Source organism: Gopherus flavomarginatus, chromosome 5 (assembly GCF_025201925.1).
Source record: "Gopherus flavomarginatus isolate rGopFla2 chromosome 5, rGopFla2.mat.asm, whole genome shotgun sequence".
Classification (NCBI taxonomy): Eukaryota; Metazoa; Chordata; order Testudines; family Testudinidae; genus Gopherus; species Gopherus flavomarginatus.
Window position 1 is genome coordinate 98,146,393 of NC_066621.1, and position 14,287 is coordinate 98,160,679.

The window sequence follows — 14,287 nt, forward strand, 5'->3', positions numbered from 1 at the left end:
CCCAACTCACTTTCTCCTAGCGGTGTTGGCTCTGCAGCACTAATACAAGTAATAATAAAAGCTTCCATGACTATTGTAAGCAGAGATACCTGAATGCACATCTGGGAGCTTATCTGTTTCAACAGAAGGTGACATTTTTACTTAGAGACTTGAGAGCAGAACCACACAGTGACTAAAGATTTAGCCAATAAGTCTTTAATCTTTTCCTAATTTTTATGGTTTGAATTCAGCTTCTTTTGTATCATGTTTACACCGATATTTCTGTTGAATTCAGTTAGTCTTCTTTCTTCATTTTAATACAATTCACAAACAGCTGTATTTTTTAAAAAGACATTCAATTAGAGTATGATAGCATTTGTAGACTGAAAGCGAGTGCTCAGTTATTTCTTATTTGAGGTCCATGCTGAAGTCAGTATAGAAAAGCCCCATGATGTTGGGGAAAAAACGCAAACCACCACAATGGGACCAAAGGATGGGAATATTAGTGATTTCTTTTAACCCATGTGTGTAAGTTTCTCTGTAAGCTTGTAACAGAACACTTGTGTCACTAGAAGGAACCATTGCTTAGACAGAAGGCAGCAAGTGTAAACTCAAACAAGAATTATGATCATGATGTAAGAGAGGGATACTACAGCTGTTTCTCAATCTGAAAGCTCAAATTGTTGGGTCAAACAGATGGCTCTTATATTGTGTGTTGCTTGAAAAACTCAACTGGGTGTGTTGAATGGTATATCTAACTTGCAGCAAAACATTAAAGTTGGCTTCCCATAATAGTTTTCTTGCATACTCTACTGAACAGCAGTTATGCCCATGCTGCAAATCAGGGACTGTACATACCTATTGTGCCATCTTGCTGGAGCAGAGCATGGGATTGTGTATGGCTTAGTGCTTGGGTTCTCAGCTTTTTTCTTTCTGAGCCCCTCCCCCCAGCATGCTATAAAAATTCCATGGCCCACCTGTGCCACAACTGTTTTTCTCCATATCCAGTAGATTGAAAGCCAGGGCTGGCATTAGGGGGTAGCAAGCAGGACAATGGCTCAGGGCCTGACATCATAGGCGACTTCATAAAGCTAAGCTGCTCAGGCTTTGGCTTCAACTCTGGGCAATGGGGCTCAGGCTTTCTGTCCTGGGGCCCAGCGAGTTTAACGCTGGTCCTGCTCTGTGGTTTATTTTGGCAGATCCCCTGAAACCTGCTCATGACCACGGCCACACACACAAGTGAGGAAGACACCAGTTCTGATTTTCAGCATCACATCAAACACAGCAGGCAGGTAATGATGAAGTTTCACTTGCCTGGACATGTTTTTTTGCTGTCTAAGTTGCCCAACAATAATTTTTTTTCTAGCCTGAGTATAAATTTATACTAACTACACATCGGGGAAAGTTGAGTCATCTGCAAGCAGAGGCCAATGAAGTACAACACATGAAGTACTCTTCCCCACCTCTTTCCTCAGGAAGAGAGTGCCACATTTATGATAATCCAAGAGGCACTGAATTTAAAGGTGACCTGCAAAGGAAAAGAGTTGAGATTGTGCACCCTATCTTCATCTTCTTCTTCTAAAAAATATATAAAGCAGGCCTGAAAGGTTTTTGGTTTTTTTTTAAATATTCAGCTTGCTTTTCACATAAGAAATTCAGGTCTTGTCTACCCTAACCCTACCAGCTATGGTAACTGGATTTAAATAGTTAACAAAAAAAGGTTTTGAACAGCCTGACCCAAAATCCTTTCCATTCTCAACTGCTCACCTTTCACTTGCTTTAAGCTCGTGAAGGTTATTTTACTAGTTCTCCAAGAAGTAATGTTTGGGAAATGGACCTTTGCTAAAGATTTGATACATTGGTTTATTTAAGTAAGGGCATGTTTGGATCCCCAAGAAGTTCTTCACCAAAACTATGGAAGACCAGACTTGACATTCCCAAGGAAAAAACCCAAGCAGAATCCCCACCCTCTCCCAACTTTCAAGCCTTCTTTAAAATTCATAAAGAAAACAAGTGCACAAGTCCAATTTTAAAAGTTTCTTCACATATCACCTTTAAGTGAAAGGTGTTTCTCAAACAAACGATCTGTCATGGGCCAACGAGCTGGGCTATTAGACCACCAGGACATTCCACAATATTTTTACAGACATAGTATATAAATCAAAATTCCTGTTTGAAGTACTGTAAGTAACCAAACTAAGAACTACTTGCAGTTTCCCCTTACTTTCAGCTCCATTTCGTTTAGCAGAAACGATCTTCTCCCTTTGCTGGCTCTGCATGGGATGCATCGCTGGGTTCACAGGAGCTTTGTTCTTAGCTACAGGTTCTTCATTTTGGCGTCTTTTCAGTCTCTTGCTGTGTCCATCCTGGGGTACTTTTTCTGTCGTATCTGAATAATTCTGGAGTTCAAAGATGTTTCGGTTAGGCCTTTTTTTCCAGTGATGTTCTGCCTGTTCTTTAGGACAAGTTCTACACTAGAAAAGGTTTGCTGGTATAGCTATACCATCAAACCATAGTAGTGTAGACACAATTTATACCAGCAAATAAGTGATTTTTCTGATGGCTTATATTTGGCAAGCAAAATAAGCCGACTGACAGTCACTTTGTTGCCACTATACCTGCATGTACACCAGGGGTTTTGCTGGTATATGTGTTGCAATCTCTTACCCCTTATAAACAAAACAACACCCCCCCCACTGACATTGCTATCGTCACCGTTCTGGGTTTAACTGCACACCTGCCCCCTTTGTGGTCTCCTCAATAGCATCTGTCAAGGTTCCTCCCCGACTCTGAACTTTAGGGTACAGATGTGGGGACCTGCATGGACACTTCTAAGCTTAATTACTAGCTTAGATCTGGTAACACTGCCACCATCCAAAAATTTCAGTGTCTGGAACACGTCCTGACCCCCAAAACCTTCCCCTCCCTGGGCAGCCTTGAGAGGCTTTTTCACCAAGTTCCTAGTGAACACCGATTCAACCCCTTGGATCTTAACACAAGGAGAATTTAACCATTCCCCCTTTCTTTCCCCCACCAATTCCTGGTGCATCCAGATCTAATCCCCTTGGATCTTAAAACAAGGAAAAAATCAATCATGTTCTTAAAAAGAAAGCTTTTAATTAAAGAAAGAAAAGTAAAAATCATCTCTGTAAAATCAAGATGGAAAATACTTTACAGGGTAATCAGATTCATATAGCCCAGAGGAACCCTCTCTAGCCTTAGGTTCAAAGTTACAGCAAAAAGAGGTAAAATCCTCTCAGCAAAAAGGAACATTTACAAGTTGAGAAAACAAAAATAAGACTAACACGCCTTGCTTGGGTGTTACTTACAAGTTTGAAACATGAGAGACATTCAGAAAGATTTGGAGGGCCTGGATTGACGTCCGGTCCCTCTTAGTCCCAACAGCGAACAACCCCCAAAACAAAGAGCACAAACAAAAGACTTGCCCCCACCAAGCTTTGAAAGTATCTTGTCCCCTTATTGGTCCTCTGGTCAGATGTCAGCCAGCTTTACTGAGCTTCTTAACCCTTTACAGGTAAAAGAGGCATTAACCCTTAACTATCTGTTTATGACAGCATCCCCTTAGGTGTCAGGCTGGGAACCTCCATGTTCTTCTCCCTCCAGATCAGAGTTTTAGGGATGCAGTCCCCTTGCCATTCACTGTGCTTGTCCCAGCAGCTCTGACTTTAGTTTAACACTTGCAGTTCTGCTCTCTCAGGAACAATGAGAGTCAGTGACTAACCAGCTTTCGCAAAGTACAGTACGTTTATTTAAGTCAAAAACATTACAGAGGAAAAAAAAAATCTATCTATATGCATACTAAGCTTACGCAGATATGACCAATCATCTGCATGAGATCCTGGTAGGTCCATAAGTTTGTTAGTTCTCTGTCCAGAGTGACTCTCTCCATGAGTCAGATCAGACTGACTCTACATTTTTTTGGCCTTTGTCTCTCAGCCTCCTAAACCAGGTAAAACTAGTTAATTTTACTTCTCCTATGGGGAGAAGCTTCCAAGGGCTGGGTATCTGCATAGTCAGCACTGGAAATTTGCATTAAAATCTCCAAATAACAGTCTTCCATGTTTCCAAGGTCTCACATCTGTCCCAGCTATACCAGCAAAAAAGCTTTTCGTTTAAGACCTAGCCTAATATGCTATACCCATTTGGCACCTTTCAAACAAAACAAAAACCAAACCAAACCATTCTCCTTCTGCACCTTTTCTCCCCTCACTTTTTTTTTTTTTTTTAATAAACCAAAAGTCTCACATTCCAACCTAGAGAGAAAGTCCTGCACAAAGGGAGATCTACAGTCTATACAAGGGAAAGTGAAACATTCCATACACCAAATGCTGTTAAATGCAAAAGCAAACCAACTGAAGAAAGTTTTTATTTCAATTCTGGTCATCTTAGGTGTTGCTTGTATATACTAGTTAACATTTCAGAGAACGGCATGACTTAAACTGAAAACGTCCTTTATTCTATTTTTCCAAACTGACCAATGCTCTTTAAGCTTAGGCTAAAGAGTGAGATCATCTAGTTATCTGAGCAATTACATAATGTTCCAGGAACGCTAGGAAAAGATTTTTACCATGTTATTTTAATTAGATGGACTACTTATAAACAAGGTAGGACAAGCAAAGTTCTCCATCTTGCTAGAACTCCCTTTTCATCAAAGCTAGCCAGCAGAGATAGAGAGTATCATAGAAGCATGGAATTTAATGCAAACTGATTGGTTGGATGATGAACCTGCTTGACGCCAGTGCTGCTGGATGTATTAGGTACAGCACAGAGTTCCACCCTTTTGTTGGAATATGCAAGAATGTCACAATACACAGATGTGGGAGAGGAGAACACAGAAACCCTTATTTATCTGAAGAGTACAAACATGAAGGAAAATATTTTAACAAAGATAACAGATGAGAGAAAAAATTCTTGATTGTCATTAGTTGTCATTCTGCCAGAGTAAGGGGGGGAGGTGGAGGAGGAGAAATTCAACAGCTGCAAGATAAGTTAAGAAATAGTGATGTCTCTGCAGCCTTAGTGCAATTGCACCTGGAATACTGTGTACAGCTGTGCTTCAGACTGCACAAATACAAGCAGAAAATTGGCTGTTTCCTCAACAATGACATTTCAAAAGTTATAAATAATTTAAAAAACTGACAAAAGGGGGATCATCATCTTTCTTTGAGGGCAGCTTGGTTTTAATCCCACCAGGGACAATGGGGACGAAAGGTGGTGGCCATTTTAAAAGAGGGCAGTTAATATTCAGAATTCTCTAAAGAACAAGCTTCGTCAACCTCTGCTGAAGAAACCTGCAGTTATGAAGAACAAGAAAATAAGTCTAAAAAATGTTTCTTCAAATTTAAGACAGTTTCAGCAAGTTTAAACTATATGAGAAAATTGAAGAGTTTGCCCTATTCCATTACTAACTAAAAGAATGCCTTCAAAGGCAAGTCAAGCACAAAGTATAATTCTGTCTTGTTTATGATTATATAGAGAGATATTGTGGCTTTATTCTATAAAGCAATCGAAAAGCCATACTTAGAATATGGTGTCATATAGAGTACAGAAAGGAAGAGGATATTTCAATGCTTGAAAAAAAATGGAAAGATGGCTGCTTGACTCATCTGGTGATCAGAATGTCTATTAAGAAAAAGCCTTCAAGAGCTGAGTGTATTTAGCCTGAAAACAGAGTGAAACATGATTATAGTATCCTGGGACTTAATCTCTAATGAGGTGCTTAAACTGTACCCACTGTGGTATTTGAGCACTTAAAGTCAAATTAATGACTCTGGGAAAGACCCATGCAGATTACAGGTGATCTGAAGTTGATAAGCTTAAACAACAGGAATAGTTGATCGCAGCTAGCAGTTGACACAAGTTTCAGAAAAGTAGGGTACCAAAATACAAATCAACAACATTATTGGTCTCAGAGTAGCAGCTGTGTTAGTCTGTATCCACAAAAAGAACAGGAGTACTTGTGGCACCTTAGATACTAACAAATCCCACCTTTTCATGTTCTCTGTATGTGTGTGTGTATAATATATATCTATATCTATATCTATATATCTCCTTTCTATATGTTCCATTCTATGCATCCGATGAAGTGGGCTGTAGCTCACGAAAGCGTATGCTCAAATAAATTTGTTAGTCTCTTAACGTGCCACAAGTACACCTCTACCTCGATATAACGCTCTCCTTGGGAGCCAAAAAATCTTACCACGTTATATTGAACTTGCTTGGATCCACCAGAGTGCGCAGCCCCACACCTTCCCCAGCACTGCTGTACCGGGTTATATCCGAATTCGTGTTATATCGGGTTGTGTTATATCCAGGTAGAGGTGTACTCCTTAATATTACGGGGTTTTCCTACTGAAAGCAAGCATTTCCTGCCAAGTGGTGGCAGAATAGACCAAAGGTTTATTTAACTTGCATTTCTCTTAATAAAGGAATAAAACCTGAAAAACTTGAGTTACCTCTTTCTCAACAGGAAGCGCCATGTCTTCTTCATTAGTATTTATTTCCTCCTTGGAGGCCATCTTTGCAGTTGCTACCTTCCTCCCTTTCCCACGCCTTTTTGTGACAAAGGACACTGGAATAGGTTTGACCTGCTCTGGACTGCTGAGCTGCTCTGTGTCTGTGGAGGAGGACGCGCTCCTTCCAAAGTCCTGTATAAGAGAAATGGAACCATTGTCTAACATCTTTACATGTGCATATTCATGCCAGATGCACTAACGAGAGAGCTTCACAAGTTATTAAAGGAACACAGATACATCACACCCACTGTTCACAAACAACTCTGTTGGCTTTCTCACTGTTCACTGGCATCACAATCAGTGTGCTGATGCCAGCTTTTTCCTCAAAATACTGAAGTTAGGTTTTTGAGGGCAGTTTGTTAGCATTCCATCTGAAATCCTTTCATTTAATTTTTATTGTATGCATAGCATTCCATCAAGGTATTTAACACATGCAGCATTTCGCATTTGACATGTGACTGGGAGAATCCTGGGGCTCTCCAAGTTTTTAAGATCTCAGAGATCTTTTTAAAATCCTGCAAAAGATCATGTCATCTGTGGTCCTCCTACAGGGCTCCTCTGATCCCTAGCAATGGGAAAGCATACCTGTGCTGTTGCTACTGCATACACCACAGTTCAAGGACTCAGCAGAGGAAGAGTGAATCTGACAAGGATCATATCAGTTCTTAATGGTTTCACAAAAAGGGCTACAATAGAAGTATATGCAATACATAATGACAGAGAAAAAAAGCTTCTGATTTACCTTGTTTTATAACATAAAAACAAGGGGACATTCAATGAAACTGAAAGGCAACACATCTAAATAAAAGAGGAAGGTTGTTTTTGTTGTGTTTTTTTTAAATACATACAGTGTAACAATATATGAGGATAAAAAAAACAACTAAATAAACTTTCTGTCTGGTATGTCCTTTGGTTATAGCATCCTGAGGAGTAACTTGTAAGTGTAGTAGGCACAAACTGGCTAGACAAAATAGGATTAGACATTCATAGAGGTGAGAATCTCCAGTTAGAGAATATAAAAGATAGATAGGATAAACAAACAAAAAAAGGAAGGGACACTCCCTCCCATCCCAACTGCCTAGGTTTAGCAAAAGGCTTCCCATACAAGCTGGTTTATTCCATATAATAATTGTCTATGGGGTTTCTTATACCTTCCTCTGAAGCTTCAGGTATTGACCACTATCAGAGAGGATAGATTCTATGGACTACTGATCTGGCATAGCATTCCCTGTTTGTAGGCTATCCTGGGAAAGCATTATTTGCAGAAGCAGCACAGGTGTTCCCCGGAGGTGGGTTCAAACCTTCACAGCTAGTATTTAAAATATTGAGATCTAGGTTGTCATTAGGCTTGGTTCAGCTCGTGAAGATGATCTTCTCTCAAAGGACACAATGGAGAATTTTATATGTTTCCCATTGCTCATGTCTGGAGCTGAACAGATCAGAGCAAATTAGAACATTAGCTTATCAGTTTCCATTTAACAACATTTTAAGTTCACACTAAAGATAAATCTGTGTAGGTACTGGAGCACAAGTTTTAACTCCAAATTGTTTTGTCAGAATTCCATTACTAGGATGGATGCTGGCCTGGTCATATATGGAACCATTTCTAAACTGAATACCAAAAATGTCAATTTCCAGCAGTGGGTGAACACATTAAGCACGATGCACTGATTAAGTAAAAATTTCAATTTATATTACCATGTGCACTACATGAGAAGCACTTTTCATTAAACGCAATGCACTGCAATTATCAAAATAGGAGCAACTTTCTTAGAAAGAATGGTTCTGCATATTGTCTTTCATAAGATTATAAGAAGTCAGCAGACATCTGTTCTTACCTTACTTCCATTTTCTTGTTTTGGCTCATGAAAGTGCTGCTTCAGAGTTTTCAGCAATTTGTCTGCCTGCAGAGGAGTCAAGAGTATAAAATGTGACCCAAAGAAGACACTAGTCCATTACATAAAATGTTGCATATGCCAACCCTGTATATCAACCAATTCAGCAAAGCACTTAAGCATCTGCATAAGTCCATTTCTATTCAGCAAAACACATGTTTGAGGGTATGTCTTTTGGCAACATGTAGAGTACCTACCTGCCCAGCTCCCCAGCACAAGTATAAATAAGCAGTGTAGCTGGTGAAGTATGGCTTAGGCAAGCAGAGTAAAAGACATCTCGGGGGAGGTGGGTCTCTCTGCACATACCAGCCTACACACTGCTGGCCCAAAGCTGTACCTCCCCGTCTACACTGCTGTTTTTATCAGTGCAGTGTCCTGCTGCTGGAACCTTTTCCCTCTGCAGGAAAAGACTCCCACCGCGGGGATGTGGTGAGGAAATCTCTGCCAGCTCCCTGCTGCTACAGCTCTTCCTTGCCACAGGAAAACATTATGGAAGCTATAAAAGGCTCTGGCAGGAGGGAGGCAGCAGGGAAAGACAGACTTTTCCTGCTTCCTTCCCCCTGCCAGAACTTTTCCTTGCTGCATTGACAGGTTCCAGTGGCAAGGAACTGCTGAAGCCTTTTCTTGCTGTCTCCCCTCTGCCAGGGCATTTCACTGCAGCATGTAGCTACATGTACACTACACACTGTTGCCAGTGGCATTTAATGTAGACATAGCCTAATTTTAAGAAGGTACTTGAGTCTCATTAAAATCAATGGGACTTAAGAGCTGTTTAAGTACTTTGGTGAATAGCTCACTTGCTTCATTGGAGCAGAGATGTAGATTTTCCTGACCAGAGATCTTACAATCCATCCGTTTTCCAGAGAAGCCAGTATTTTGACTCATCTAGTTAAACATAACCCAATTAAAACTTGTATCTAATTTCTGCAACAGCATCACTTACTTTGAGCCATGCTCACATGCAGATCATACTTTCCTAAGTAAATAATGCCAATAGGGAAAACACTCAATACAAAAAAATTGCATAATGGAATTTTTAAGCTGCTTAATGGCAATTTTCCAATGACCTAAATGGGAAAAATCAGCATAATACCAAAGTTTATCTCCTCCCTTATGTAAAAGTCCTTACTGAATGAATGTTAAGGATCAATCATTGATTTATATAGTTCTAAATCTGAAAAATATGGCAATGTGCCACTTTTGCAGCACTGTAAATGAGAACATTAGTACTTCCATAATAATTTTATTTCATTTGTTTTAACCTCTGAAAATTAGTTTAATTAACCCTAACTCAAATTATTCAATTTTATTTTAGGCAACTTGGCTGGTGAAGTCTCAGTCCAACACAAATTTGAAGACATTATGGCTCAAAGAAAACTATAAGCAACTTGAAAACAGTAGCCATGCATAGTATATCCTGTAGCCTTTTAAAAGCCTTTGCAGATTTCATACATATATCTTTTTTTTTTCAAAGTCAAGGGTGCTCATTCCAGTTGGAGATGAAAGGATAAAATTCAACTTTGATTTGGCATGACTTCTTTTTTGCTCTAAATACACAGCTAGTTTAGCATTTTAAAAAACAACATTAGTTCCAAACACATTATAGGAACAGCTTATTCTCTATTCCTTATTGGTTGTATAATGAGACAATCAAGTGATTGGTAGAAGCTTTCCAAGATATTAAACTGAGTTTGAAGTTTTTAGGAAATTCCAAAGTAAAGAGACAGCTTTGGAAAAAAGTTTGAGAGATTTTTGAAAGGAGTGACTATTTTCAGTCCAACACCATGTTTAAAGTAGTTGTGAAGCCATTCATTCTAGCAAAGGTGCCAGAAGTCAGTGCAAGTTTCTCAGAATGTAAAAAGTTCTGGTCACAAAAGGCAGTTTACTCCAATGTCTTCCTGGGTAGCATTCTGACCAAGCTTTCCCTTCCTCAATACCTTCTCCCACTTTTTCTTTGTCTAAAATAATAGTTGCAAAATGAAATACTGCAAAGGTTCTCAAACTTGATTACTGTACAAATATAGATTTTGATACACAAATGGTCTAATGGATCATTTCCTCTCTCATGTGCAGTCACCATAATATCCGTGAGGCACCTATAGCACTTAGTGCATAGGAAAGTAATATTAGGAAAGTATTAATTTTGTTTATTTCTTTTAATGCAATTTAGTAAATGAAAACAAGGCAAATCAGCATCATGAGAACAATGCAGCCTCCATGGATTACAATTTAAGAACTGATGTATATTGTATTTAACTTTGGGGATGGGTTATTGTCACAGATCTGATTGGGCTCTCCCTGCTGGCAACTCACCAAGTTGCTGTGAAGGGACCCAACTGCTCAATCCTCAGGTTTTTAACTATGTTAAGACTCCTGGTAGCTTTACAACTGTTATCATAGAGAGCTCCTGTGTCAATGTATATCAAGCTATGCACTGGAGCAGAAAGAAAGACTCCAGATGGGCACAATGGCCTCTGACCCCAGCCCTCAGAATACCCTGGAGTAGTAAGGAAATGGAGGCAGTGAAATGCATGTAGAGTTTGCTTGTATATAGTTCTGTGCATTCCTCATGTGCTTAGGTAACAAGAAATAATGTGGTATAATTCTGTGCAAAGCATCTCTGTGCTATATTCTCCAATTACAATGTGGCCCCTTGAAGAAGGGAACTAGAAAGCTCACTCTTTTGGGTGGAGTTTTGGGAGAGGCTTTGTTTAGGGGAGTCCAGGAGTCACCAGGGTTTCAGGAACTGGACAGAGGGACCATGTTGTCACAGCTCTGAGGATGAGGTGATAGAGGATCCAGACCACAAGACAGGGATAGTGACTGGAGTGGACTCTAGGTAAGATAGATGTGTGTGTACACTATTGTTTCAGAATCCTCTTTTTCTTTAATGCTTTGTTCCTAGTAGTAAATACTACTTTTGCTTTAAGATGGGTGTTTAGGTCACTATATTCCACTGATCACAGACTCCTGAAAGGAAAGCGGCAGATGACTGAATTCAATTGAAGAAGCATGATAATACATGGTGGATATGTGGAGTATCATAGCCTAGGTCCCACTTAAAAGTAGAAGAATTGTGAAATTGGATACGTAAAGACCTGATACCTAAGCTAAGATGATGCACTACGAGAGGCCAAAAAGAGGACAGAGGTGCAGCTAGCCCAGTAACCATGATGGTCCACATCCTCTCTCCTTGTGTCTTTAGGGGAAGCATTAGTATACCTACGGTTTAGTCTACAGCTTTGAGCTGCTCACCAATAGCTGCCAAGTTCTGTGCACTGTAGTTCCTCCAGTGATGTTTTCCATGGAAGTCAGCTAGTGATGAGAATGTGTGCTTTCTGGATAAGCTTACCACCCACCACAAGGGGTCACTATCAACTGCAAAAAACCAACACACCCTGCATGTGCCTGATGTTATCTATCACATAATAGTGGACAGGTAGGAAGAAATGCTTCCCTCCAGATTACATTGTGCCTTTGACAGCACCTTCTTTATAGCCAGAAATACATCTGGCATTGTGTTGCAAGTTACTGACATGTAGGGGGTGGGAGGAATCAGAAATAGCAGAGCAAAGAATTCTTTAAGGGGAGTCAACAAACATGCGGACAAAGAGAATCCTGTGGATATAGTGTACTTTGACTTTTAGAAAGCCTTTGACAAAGTCTCACACCAAAGGGTCTTAAGCAAACTAAGCAGTCATGGGATAAGATGGAAGCTCCTCTCATGGATCAGTGACTGGTTAAAAGACAGGGAAAAAAGGGAGGAATAAATGGTCAGTTTTCTGAATGGAGAGAAGTAAATCGTGGTGTCTCTCAAGGATCTGTACTGGGATCAGTGCTGTTCAACATATTCATGAATGATCTGGAAAAAGGGGTAAATTGGGAGGTGACAAGGTTTGCAGATGATAAAAACATTACTCAAGAGAGCTAAGTCCAAAGCAGACGGCAAAGAGTTACAAAGGGCTCTCATAAAACTGGGTGGCTGGGCAACAAAACGTCATATGAAATTCAATGTTGATAATTGCAAAGCAATGCATATTGGAAAATATAATCCCAACTAAATATACAAAATGATGGGGTCTGAATTAACAGTTACCGCTCAAGAAAGAGATCTCGGAGTTATTGTGGATAGTTCCCGGAAAACTATCTACTCAATGTGCAGCAGCAGTCAAACAAAACTAACAGGATGTTAGGAAACATTATGAAAGGGATAGGCAATAAGAAGTAAATATCATGCCACTGTATAAATCCATGATATGCCCATACCTTGAATACTGCAGGCAATTCTGGTTGACCCATCTCAAAAAACACATATTAGAAATAGAAAAAGTACAGAGAAGGACAACAAAAATGATTAAGGATGTGGAACACCTTCCATATGAGGATAAATTAAAAAGGACTTTTCAGCTTGGAAAAGAGATGACTAAGAAGGGCTCTGATAGAGGTCTATGAATGGGGTGGAGAAAGCAAATAAGGAAGTTGTGGAAGTGGACAAAGGGAATTTGGATATAGACATCTGAGTTTTCAAATCAGAACAGAGCAAGAGTCAGGCTAACTCTAACTATGCAAGACTTCAAGGCAGGGCCTGAGTGAGTGAGAAAAACTGTAAGAGATGCTGTTTGACCTTGTGTTAGATAAGCCTGGAACACAGACTATAGCAAGAACTAGTAGAGAAAAGTAAGATATCAGGGAGGAATATATATATGAACCAGACGCGGTTGTTGATCATTATTGTATGTAACAAAAGGTATAAATGCTTGCCCTAATTGTTTATCTTGCAGAGACCTGCCTAAGAAGGGGGAATCCCTGTCCCTGCCACACTCTCCCCGTTACAATTGCTTGAGAATAAACTGTTTCTGACAAGTTGCAAACAACCTAAGAGTGAGGACTGTGTTTTCCTTCCACAAAGTGTTATTTACCCATTCACATAACAACAGAACCAGTGGGCTGATTAAATTAAAAGGCACCACATTTAACAGTAATATAAGGAAGTACTGCTTCACACAAAGCAGAGTCAACCTGTGAAACTTGTCAGCAGGGATGTTGTGAAGGCCAAAAGTATAACTGGGTTAAAAAATTAGATAAATTCATGGAGGATAGGTCCATCAATGGTTTTTAACAAAGATGGGCAGGGAGACAAACCCATGCATGGTTGTCCTTAGCCTTTGCCTAGCTGGCCCAGCCAGGGAATGGATCACTTGAGAATTGCCCTGTTCTGCTCATTCCCTCTGAAGCACCTGGCATTAGCCACTGTCAGAAGACAGGATACTGGGCTAGATGATCTGTTGGACTAACCCAGCATGGCCACCCTTATGTCCTAGAAGTTCACATGGAAGCTTAGGGGCTGTGGTCCCACCTCCACCCCCTGTAAACCCACGTTGGACAGGGATCAGACTGTAAGCTGGTCACCTCCACACATAGCAGAGACCCTGTGTCCTCAGGGCGCTCGCTGAGCCGCACAGGGAACTTGAGCACAGCTAGGGCAGGGACCCAGGCCTCAGCCGCGCCCGCTCCGCCACCCTTAACCCAGATCCCCGCTCATACCTTTGCTCGGCAGTCTCAGCCCCCGCTCAGGGAGCAGACCCCTGGCCCAGTCCCCGGTGCCATTCCCTCTCCCTGGGTACCCCCATCTCCCTTCCCAGCGGCTGGGGGACTCTCCCTGGCCGGGGCGCCGTCCTCTCACCTTCAGGTTGGCCCGGAGGCCGGCAGCCTTGGCCACCTGCTGTAGCTCGTTGTATTTGAGAGACTCCAGCTGCGGCAGCGAGGGCGGCTCCATGGCGGCAGGACTATGGCAGCGATCGGTCTGTGAGCGCGGCCCGCGGTAACCGCCGTGCCCGTGCTTCGAATCTCGCGCTCAACTGACGCCAAACTACTTCG

General features: G+C 40.9%; 1 protein-coding gene across 1 annotated transcript in view; it reads right to left on the bottom strand.

Annotated features, from left to right (window-relative positions):
- NUSAP1 (nucleolar and spindle associated protein 1) overlaps window positions 1-14,242 on the bottom strand; it is a 37,355-nt gene extending 23,113 nt beyond the window's left edge. The window contains exons 1-4 of the mRNA XM_050954837.1: window positions 14,094-14,242; window positions 8,354-8,419; window positions 6,456-6,647; window positions 2,204-2,378 (exon numbers count right to left, since the gene is read on the bottom strand). Of these exons, the coding sequence (XP_050810794.1) occupies window positions 2,204-2,378; window positions 6,456-6,647; window positions 8,354-8,419; window positions 14,094-14,186 (526 nt within the window). The 5' untranslated portion in view covers window positions 14,187-14,242. The remainder of the gene's footprint in view (window positions 1-2,203; window positions 2,379-6,455; window positions 6,648-8,353; window positions 8,420-14,093) is intronic.
- Window positions 14,243-14,287: the final 45 nt, after the last annotated feature.